The 9,109-nt window shown below is 19.8% G+C and overlaps 3 protein-coding genes across 3 annotated transcripts, besides 34 other annotated features; all 3 read left to right on the top strand.

Annotated features, from left to right (window-relative positions):
* Nucleotides 1–139: part of a microsatellite that runs on past the window's edge.
* Nucleotides 140–155: 16 nt separating this feature from the next.
* Nucleotides 156–281: a sequence feature (AT_rich).
* Nucleotides 282–286: 5 nt separating this feature from the next.
* Nucleotides 287–432: a microsatellite.
* A 13-nt stretch (nt 433–445) lies between these two features.
* Nucleotides 446–490: a microsatellite.
* A 15-nt stretch (nt 491–505) lies between these two features.
* Nucleotides 506–606: a microsatellite.
* Nucleotides 607–719: 113 nt separating this feature from the next.
* Nucleotides 720–780: a sequence feature (AT_rich).
* Nucleotides 781–827: 47 nt separating this feature from the next.
* Nucleotides 828–849: a sequence feature (AT_rich).
* A 109-nt stretch (nt 850–958) lies between these two features.
* Nucleotides 959–1,055: a microsatellite.
* Nucleotides 1,012–1,097: a microsatellite.
* A 77-nt stretch (nt 1,098–1,174) lies between these two features.
* Nucleotides 1,175–1,285: a sequence feature (AT_rich).
* Nucleotides 1,286–1,460: a microsatellite.
* A 26-nt stretch (nt 1,461–1,486) lies between these two features.
* Nucleotides 1,487–1,601: a sequence feature (AT_rich).
* A 31-nt stretch (nt 1,602–1,632) lies between these two features.
* Nucleotides 1,633–1,717: a microsatellite.
* Nucleotides 1,718–2,597: 880 nt separating this feature from the next.
* Nucleotides 2,598–2,661: a sequence feature (AT_rich).
* Nucleotides 2,662–2,672: 11 nt separating this feature from the next.
* Nucleotides 2,673–2,808: a microsatellite.
* A 1-nt stretch (nt 2,809) lies between these two features.
* Nucleotides 2,810–2,927: a sequence feature (AT_rich).
* Nucleotides 2,928–3,138: 211 nt separating this feature from the next.
* Nucleotides 3,139–3,258: a sequence feature (AT_rich).
* A 32-nt stretch (nt 3,259–3,290) lies between these two features.
* Nucleotides 3,291–3,315: a sequence feature (AT_rich).
* Nucleotides 3,316–3,343: 28 nt separating this feature from the next.
* Nucleotides 3,344–3,392: a sequence feature (AT_rich).
* A 246-nt stretch (nt 3,393–3,638) lies between these two features.
* Nucleotides 3,639–3,767: a microsatellite.
* Nucleotides 3,644–4,579, top strand: EDI_304540 (uncharacterized protein; the record flags this gene model as incomplete). Its single annotated transcript, XM_001741407.1, has 4 exons — nt 3,644–3,689; nt 3,893–3,983; nt 4,191–4,228; nt 4,296–4,579. The coding sequence occupies 4 exons, from the start codon at nt 3,644–3,646 to the stop codon at nt 4,577–4,579; spliced, it is 459 nt and encodes a 152-aa protein (XP_001741459.1).
* Nucleotides 3,692–3,801: a microsatellite.
* Nucleotides 3,805–3,948: a microsatellite.
* Nucleotides 3,989–4,164: a sequence feature (AT_rich).
* Nucleotides 4,245–4,274: a sequence feature (AT_rich).
* Nucleotides 4,351–4,525: a microsatellite.
* Nucleotides 4,580–5,036: 457 nt separating the features above from the next.
* On the top strand, nt 5,037–6,707 carry EDI_304530 (nuclease sbcCD subunit C, putative; the record flags this gene model as incomplete). Its single annotated transcript, XM_001741406.1, has 1 exon — nt 5,037–6,707. The coding sequence occupies one exon, from the start codon at nt 5,037–5,039 to the stop codon at nt 6,705–6,707; it is 1,671 nt and encodes a 556-aa protein (XP_001741458.1).
* Nucleotides 5,259–5,285: a microsatellite.
* Nucleotides 5,328–5,387: a microsatellite.
* Nucleotides 5,552–5,706: a microsatellite.
* Nucleotides 5,609–5,766: a microsatellite.
* Nucleotides 6,701–6,869: a sequence feature (AT_rich).
* A 292-nt stretch (nt 6,870–7,161) lies between these two features.
* Nucleotides 7,162–7,200: a sequence feature (AT_rich).
* Nucleotides 7,201–7,227: 27 nt separating this feature from the next.
* Nucleotides 7,228–7,407: a microsatellite.
* A 35-nt stretch (nt 7,408–7,442) lies between these two features.
* Nucleotides 7,443–8,071: a repeat region.
* Nucleotides 8,072–8,100: 29 nt separating this feature from the next.
* Nucleotides 8,101–8,172: a microsatellite.
* Nucleotides 8,173–8,512: 340 nt separating this feature from the next.
* On the top strand, nt 8,513–9,109 carry EDI_304520 (uncharacterized protein; the record flags this gene model as incomplete). Its single annotated transcript, XM_001741405.1, has 1 exon — nt 8,513–9,109. A coding segment is annotated over one exon (597 nt), but the record flags the coding sequence as incomplete, so codon positions are not given.

Below are 9,109 nucleotides of genomic sequence, written 5' to 3'. Positions count from 1 at the left end.
TGTGTATCAACAAATGGTTTTAATTTTATTTAATATTTTATTGTATTAATATGTTGATACAATTATATATTCTTTTATAATTATTTATGATTATATCATAAATATTTCTTATATTTTAATCTTTTTATTAATTAATTTAAATAAAATAAACACTGATATTAATTATAATAATGATATTTGAAATGATAATATTACAATATTATGAGTGTTTTATATTTAAAATAATTTAGAAATCAATTTAAATTAAATAATATTTCATCATAAATTCTAATAATATTAATGATTCATAAAATAAAATACAATATCAAAATCACTTTGAATAATTATTTAAAACATAACACAATAAACTAATACTAAATGAAATATAAAAGATATCTAAAATATAAATAAATATAAGAAATATAAAGAATAAGAAATAATCAATGAAAATAATCAATATAAGAATTAAATAAATTGAAAATAAATAAATAAAGTAATAATAAACAAATAACATGAAATAATAAGATAATTAATTATTTATTTGATAAATTAGTTATTTATTCTATTATTTTTATATTCATATTATTCTATATTATTGATGATAATTTATATTTTTATTTATCTATTCTTATTCAATAAAGAGTATATTATTTAACCACTGGTTTATTATCTGTTAATCTTATTATATTCTCTTTATTCTGATTTGAATTTAATTCTAAATGAATAAAAATGATGATTTGATTATTATAATAAATATTTATATTTATTTATTGAATGATTAAAATAAAAATAATAATAAATGATTGAAATAAAATCGATATTTCCATAATTATCTCTATCATATTCTGTATATTATATTATTATATATTTCATTCTTCTTTCTTGTAGCTATGCTGAATATTCATTTAAATGAAATAATTTAAGATGAAATCATCAATATTCAATTAAGATATTTTAACTTCAATTTCTAAATCATTAAATCATTATTATACATTAATATTAACATTATTTAGTATTCAATATCTTCATTCGTACTTTATTATTTTATTTCTTTTTATTATTTTATTATTTTAATTCTGTATAAGAATATGTCTATTTTATATTAAGTTTATTTAATTAATGATGATTATAACTTTCACTATTATGACTTCGATATTATTTCTTTCATTATTAAAATTACAATAACATGTTTCACAAATTATTTTATTATAATTATTTTTATATTCAACATTCATTTCTTTTTATTATAATATTCATAGTTAATATAGACACAATAAATAATAATCATATTATAAAAATATATTAAATTTATTTACATTTTATTAAATGTATTCATTTATATTTAATTACATAATTAATATTTTGAATATGATTTAAATGTCATTTATTTTTCATTTATAAAATAATAATAATTATCATTATTAATACATTATTTATCTTCTTTGTTTATTGTTATTTTTGTTTCATTTTTACTCATTTATCAATTGACCATCATTTCATACATTTCATAATAAATAAAACAGTATAATACTTAATTTATTTATATTTGAATTAAATCATATTAAATATCCTTTTAATTCTCATTACTAATAATTAAAAACAATTGAAATAATAAATAAAATGATAGAAGATAATAATGAAAAATAATTGAAATATTATCAAGATTGTTATGTTTATCATCTTTATTATTTGTTTTATTATTTGTTTTATTTTTAGAATTAGTATTTCTAGTATTATTTGTTTTTTATAGAATACTGTGGTTTTTGATCTGAAATATTTCTCTATCTGTCTTTTTGTTATTTCTGTTTTGTCTTTTGAATCTTTTGATCACCCTATTGTATTTCCACTTTATCTATTTGTTTATGTACTCTCTTGAACAATTTGATTATCTTTTAATTTTTTCTAGTTTCTTTTCCTATTCAACCTAGACTTATCTCTTTCACTTTTACTACATTTTTCTATCTTCCTCCATGTCGTTTCTTCTCAATTTGTTTGTTGTTGATTATTTCATTATCCAATACTTTCTTGTCCAGATTGTTCATATCTTATTTCTTGTCCATTTTGTCTAAAATGTTATGTAGATTCTCCTTTTTACTATTTTATCTTCTTCTGTGTCGTTTGTTCATTTTGTATCATTTTTATCCAGTACTTCCTTTCCAATCTGGTGGTTTTAAATTACTTTATTGTTCTTTATTTTCTTCTGAACTTGTTCTACTTGATGTATCTCATTATTTACATGTTTGTATTGGAATTGCTGAATAATTTCAGGTAACAGAATGAGTTCTTTCTATTAATTTTTGATTATCCTTTGCACTTGGTTGAATTCTACTTGATCATTGAATATTTATTGATATTTTTGATGTTCTACTCTATTTGTCCTTTCTAAGATGATGTTACTATATCTGTACTTCTATTGATCCTGTTTTTTATTTCTACTGGACGAACTGAGTTTATTGGGTATGTATCCACTTTTGTTTGTATATTTTGTCATTCTACTTGTTCTTGACCTGATGGTTTATTATTCCTTCAATTACTTTAGGTATAGTTCATCTTTTAAATGTCTATTATATCCTTTCTATATTCTTTTATGTTTATTTGATTATGTTTGTGTATATCACTTTTTTATTCTTTATTATTTATTGTTAATATTTTCTATTTGTAATTACAATAATTAATATAAATGTAATCATAGATTGTTTATATTTCAATTGTTCTCTTTAATTATATTCATTTCTTTATATTATTATTGTTTATATTTATTTTCATTTATAATGATTTAGTCATTTCATTGTTTATTTTATTTCATAATTTTATTGTATGTTATATTTTGTAATTTAATAATTAAATGAATATTAAATATTAAAATAAATCATGACAATAATAATAAACAAAATAATATTATGAAATAAATAATAAATTTCAATTCATAATTCAAATTATTATTTTAAGAAAAGAATTTAATCTCTTCTGAATCACTCTCTTTTGAAATTTACTTTTATAAAAACAATAAGAATAAATCAAAAGAATAAATAACACAATTAATTCTTTCAATTTCAAAATTTATTTTCTTTTTATTATTTCATTTGTTTCTTTTGTTAATAAACACTTTCTACTGAAATTAGATTTTATTTTTGTATTGTCTTTTCTTGATTTTCATTCATTTATTATTTCATTTATACTATTATATAACATACATTAATTTTATTGAAATTAGTTGATATGTTATTCTTTATTGATATTATCATATATTTCATATTCAATATTATTTCTATTTAATATCTCTGTTTAGTGTTGGATTTCTTTATTCATTCTAATATTATAAAAATAAATTTAATACTCTATACTCATTTGATAGAATCTATTCAATATAATTATCAATTTCTTTATCATTTCAATTTTATATTTAAATAAATCAAATACAATTCTTTATTGAGAATGAACTATAAACAATCCTTATAAATATCAAACTATAATATTCTTTTATTATTCTTTTACTTCACTGTTAATTAATTTGATACTGAAATATTATTTAATTCGATTTATTAATGGTTAAATAATGAAACATTCATTTTATGTTTATATCTTATTAAACATATTAAGTATTTCTATTATCTTTCATTTATTTTGATTATTAACAACTAAAATAAATCAATTATATTTAATAATGAATGTTAATCAGATAACAACATTAATAACTGAAATTTATTATAGTAAATAAAAAGAATAAACAAAAGAAAGATATAAGAATAAATAATAATGAAATTAATGAAAATATTGATAAAATACTATAAAACATTATCAAATTAGAAATAATGAATGAAATCGTATTATATCATTAATGTTATTTTATTTATTATTATTTTTGATAATAATTAAATAATTTAATATTCTTATAACTAAATACTCTCATTAGTATTATTCATCATCATTCCTTTATTAATACTATTCATTTCATATATTAAATTATTAAATTTAATTAATAATTTAAAGCAAATACAGTTAAAGTTTGAATATTTTATTATTTTTATTTTCATTTTGAATAAAACATAAATAAAGTAAATTAAATCTCTTTATTAATACAATTTATTAAGAAATAATATAACACTCTTTGAAATAAATTACATTTAATCATTTTATTGAATATTTTTATATTATTATTTTATATTTTTACAAATAAAAATATTTCTTTAATCTTTTCTGTAAATAATCAGAGTATATTTTTATACAACACCATTTCTTATTATAAATAGTAATTCTTATTCTTCATTTAATTTTAATAAAAATAAAAATAAATTCTTCTATTTATTGTTTTTAAGTGTTATTCCATTTAACTACTTTATTCCATCAATTTTATTTTGTGTTTATGATATATCATCTTCTTTCTTTTTTTTTTTTTCATTCTCTTTGTTTTCTTCATGTACATTTTATATATTATTTTCTTATTACCTTCATCCTTCTTCTAGTTTTATTTATTATAAATCATTCTTATTATTTCTTTTATTCCTTCTCATCCCTTATTTCTAATCTTATTCATTCTTCTATTATTCTTAATGAATTCTATTTCTCTGATTCTTACATTTCTCAACAAGACTTTTATTAACAAATTCATACTTATTATATTCTTTCATTTGAACAATTTAACTACTGTATTTATTGGTGAATTGAACTAAATTGTTGGATGTAAATAATAAAGAATACTATTTTGAAAAACACACTTTGTTCTTTGAACCCAGAAAGAATGTATTGTTGGTCTGACAAGAGAATGATTAAATGAAAATGGTTTAACAACATTCAAAGAGTATTTGAAATTAATTGTTTATAATTCTATCAGGACTAAATCGTTTTTGAATAACGAAAACAGTGTACACAACGAATTGTCTTTTATGTAATATCATAAACTATGCTCTTTCCAGTAACAAAGAATATTACTGATTAATCAGAAGGAACTTGTTATATTTCAGAGTTTTTATAAAACAGAAATCTAAATAAATAATATAATGTTATGTATAACACAAGAAATAGGGTTTTAAAATGGAAAATGAAGAAAAGAAGAACAAATGAAGAGAACACAAAGTGTCTTCAATGACAAAAGAAAACAAAAGAAACAAGTTGGAGCAGAAGAAGGGCGTGCAAAGAAATGGTTTGAACAACGAATTAAACAAAAGAAAGACCGATATAATATTAATGAAGAGTCAGAAGAAGAAGAAGAATTTACACATGAAGGAGTTGCATTATCAAAAAGTAAAATGGGATATACAGATGTTCCTATTGGAGTGATTGAAGAGGAAGAAGAAGAAGAAGAAGAAAAGACAGATATGACAAAGAAAGGAAGATATGCAGAAATTATTGAAAAGTCAAAGAAAAGAAAAGCAGAGAAAGCAATTGAAAGACAAGAACAAGAAGAGAGATTAGAATTTTTAAATGATAATATTGAAGAAATTATAGGACATGTTACATTAAGACAAAGTGGAGATGATAATTTTGGAGATGAATATGTTGAATTACTTAACAAAATGGAAAAAGAAAAAACAAGAGCAATTGGAGAAGATATAGAAGAAGACATTCATGAAGCAAGAAAGAAAAGAATTAAAGAAGAAATGAATAATATAGAAAATAGAATTAATAAATTAGGAGAAGGAGGAATTGTAGAGAAATATAAAAATGGAGAAGGAATTGAAAAAATAAAAAATAAAGAAGAAATAATTAAAAGAAATAAAGAAGAAGATATTGACAGAATAGATTATAAAAATGAAGGAGATAAAGAAGAAGAATTAGCAGAAGAAGCAGTTAATATTTTAAATTGTGTTGAAGAAATAGGAGTATTAAAAACAACACAAGCACTTCAGAGTTTTATAGGAGAAATATATAGAAAAAGAATAGAAATGAGAACAATGATTGTTGAAGTTATAATTGAAGGAATTGAATGGAAAGAAGATTTAAGAACACTAAAGAAATTAGGAGTAATTAGTAAAGTATGGTCTACTACAGATTTAGGAAGTATGATTACAATGAAAATTATGGAATATTTAGGAGGACTTTTTTATGGAGTTAAAGTTGAAAAAGAAAGATTTGTACTTCAAAGTATTGGAGCAATTATTGGAAGTGAACTAAGTGAAAGAAGATATATACCAGAATTAATTGGATGGATAAGAAAAGGATTTAAAATAGTAAAAGATAGTAAAAGAAAGAAAGGGATAAAAGTAGAAGAAGCAATTAAATTAGAAGGAGAAGAAATAAAAGGATATGTTAAAAATATAATCATTGAAATAGTAGAGAAAATGATAAGAATGAATCGAAAAGAAATTAATAGTAGAATGGGATTAAAAGAAATAATTGAAAATATGAAAGGGGATGAAGAATGTGAAAGAATAGTAGAAGAATGGAATAAAGAAGAAGAAAAAATAAAATTTAATCTTACATTAATTGAAAAGAAAAATGTTGGAATGATTAAAATGTTTAATCCAAGAATATATGAAAAAGATTTACAAAAAGAAGTAAGAGAAGTAAAGAAGAAGATTAAAGAAGAAGCAAGAAAAGCATCTAAAATTGAAGAAGGAATTACACAAAATATAAGTGATATGAAACGATATGAAGAAGAAATTGAAAGACAAAAACAAAAGAAAGCATATGGAAAGATTCTTAATGAATTACAAGGACAACAAAGTGAATGGAAAAAATTTGATAAAAAGAAAGGAAAACAAAATTATAAAAAGAAAGTACGATATTAAAACAAATATTCAATTGATTAAACAATTATTATAAATTTAATAAAGAAGATTAAAATTAAATTAATTATTCTTTTTTTTTAATTAATTGATATTAATAAAAGATAAATAAACAAAAATTAATTTAAATATTTATTATTTATCTTTAAAATTATTTCATTTATTCTTTCTTTTATTTTCTTTTCATTCTTGAAAAATCTTCATTATACTCTATTAAGGAATATCTAATAGTTAAAGTAAGTAATAAATAGAACAAATAATAATATCATTAATTCACAACAATGTTTTGTTTTTATTTGTTAAATAATCCTCATTTTCATCACAATGAAAATGAATAATAAAAAGATAATGAGAGATAATTTCAATTATTGGTTGAATAAACAGGGATTTTATTTGTTTTAATAACTAGATGTAACATACAGAATAGATATAATTGGAAGTAGATATTTTATTCAAGAATATAAAATATGTATATTCAAAATATAATATATATTATGATACATAATGACATTATTATACAACAAATATACTTAATATGAAATATATAATAATAGAATAATAATCAAACATTATAAACACTATAATTGATTGAAAATACAAATATATTTAAATAATATAAATATTTATTAATAAAACATAACATACTTAATATTTTATACGAATACACTGTAATATATTAGAAAATAAACAATATTAAATATAACAATATTAAATTTACAATCATTTAACATTACCATTTATTCTTTTTTTATTGATTATCTTATCAAAAATACAAATAAAACATATTCAACAAAATTCAATTCAATTATAATAATTTGTTGTTGTATGAAATAACACTTTCACGAAGTGTATTTGATATCCCTTTATATGAAAATGACTATTGAAAACAATTAATACTGTTTTATAGTATTCTTTACAAGTACAAGTATCTCTTCCATCCAAATTCAAACAATGAACAGTTATAGTATTGACTATCATAATAAATGTTTCTTGATAAGTCCCAATATCAATTTTCACCATTCTTTTATTTTTTGTTTCTGTTAAAAATAAAAATGTATTCGAGTCTTTAACATAGTTTCATCTTCTGTATCAATTTTCACATTAACATATCCTCAAGATATGTTTCCATCTTCATCTTCAATAGTGAATATTAAATCTTCTTTATTTATTATTTTTTAAATAGTGATGTATTCTTATTTCAATCATCTTTATTTGAATTAAATATAATATTTCTTATGCTTTTCTCTGTCCATTCTTCTATTTGTTGAATTATTTTATGTGTTTTATTTGGTTTATGTTCTTCTTTGATTTTAATAATATCATTCTTTATTTCTTTTGTTTTCCTTTCTTCTTGGTCTTTTCTTTTATCTTCACACCCTTTCCTAATTATCTCTTGTTCATTTTCTTTTACTTTGTTTTCATTTTGATTTGATGTCATCTTATTGTAGTGATTTCTTTGTTTATTTTAAATTCTTGATATTCCTCAATATTTCAAATGAAAATACAATAATAAAATTGAATATTAAAAGAATATGAAAGTAATAAGAAATGAGATGAAGTCAATTTGTCAGTAAACAATTCACTTATTTGTGTTTGATTATAATGAGAAGTGATTATGTTCATGTTTCAATACAATGTATGAATATTGTAATGTTTATTTATAGAATATATTCAAATGAAAATTCATCTAAAAAGGAACTTTTTAATTTATCTAAAAAAAGAGAAAATTGAGGAATAAGATCTAAAATAGAAATAAATGAATAAAAAGATCAAGAGTTTCATCTCATAAATTATCAATAATCAATTCAATGACATCCAATGAGAAATTTGAGAAAATTGCAAAAGAAATAATGTCATCAACAATAAAGAAAATAGTTAGATTTCAATGTAGTGATAAACCAGCGAGTAGATACAATTGCAAATTAGGTGGAACACCTTATTTACCAAAAGGATTTGAATATCCAAAAGACTTAACTACTGGGAGTCCATTGTCTTTTATTATGCAAATCAATTTTGAAGAATTTGAAGCATTAGAAAATTATCCAACAAAAGGAATTTTACAATTTTATATTTTAATAGATGATTCAGAAGAGTATGGAATTAATTGTGAAGACATAACAAAACAAGAAAAGTTTAGAGTTGTTTATTTTGAAACAATTGAAAAAGATGAATCCAAATTACAAGAAGCACCAACCATCGAATGTGACGAGGAAATTAATCCAATAAAAACACCTTGTTTATTAATTCCAGAACATGGAGAAATGGGAATTTCACCTAGTTGTTATCAATTTAATCAAATTGTTGATAAATATGCAATGAAATATGAAATAGATGAAGCAGAAGAAGAAGATAATTTGAGTGATTATCTTTTTGATTTCTTTCTTGTTGAAGAAGACATTCATATT

The sequence above is a fragment of the Entamoeba dispar genome, genomic scaffold (assembly GCF_000209125.1).
Source record: "Entamoeba dispar SAW760 scf_1105229463749 genomic scaffold, whole genome shotgun sequence".
In the NCBI taxonomy this organism is placed as follows: Eukaryota; Evosea; order Mastigamoebida; family Endamoebidae; genus Entamoeba; species Entamoeba dispar.
The sequence above is the reverse complement of the archived record's forward strand: the minus strand, read 5'-3'. Positions and strand labels throughout refer to the sequence as shown.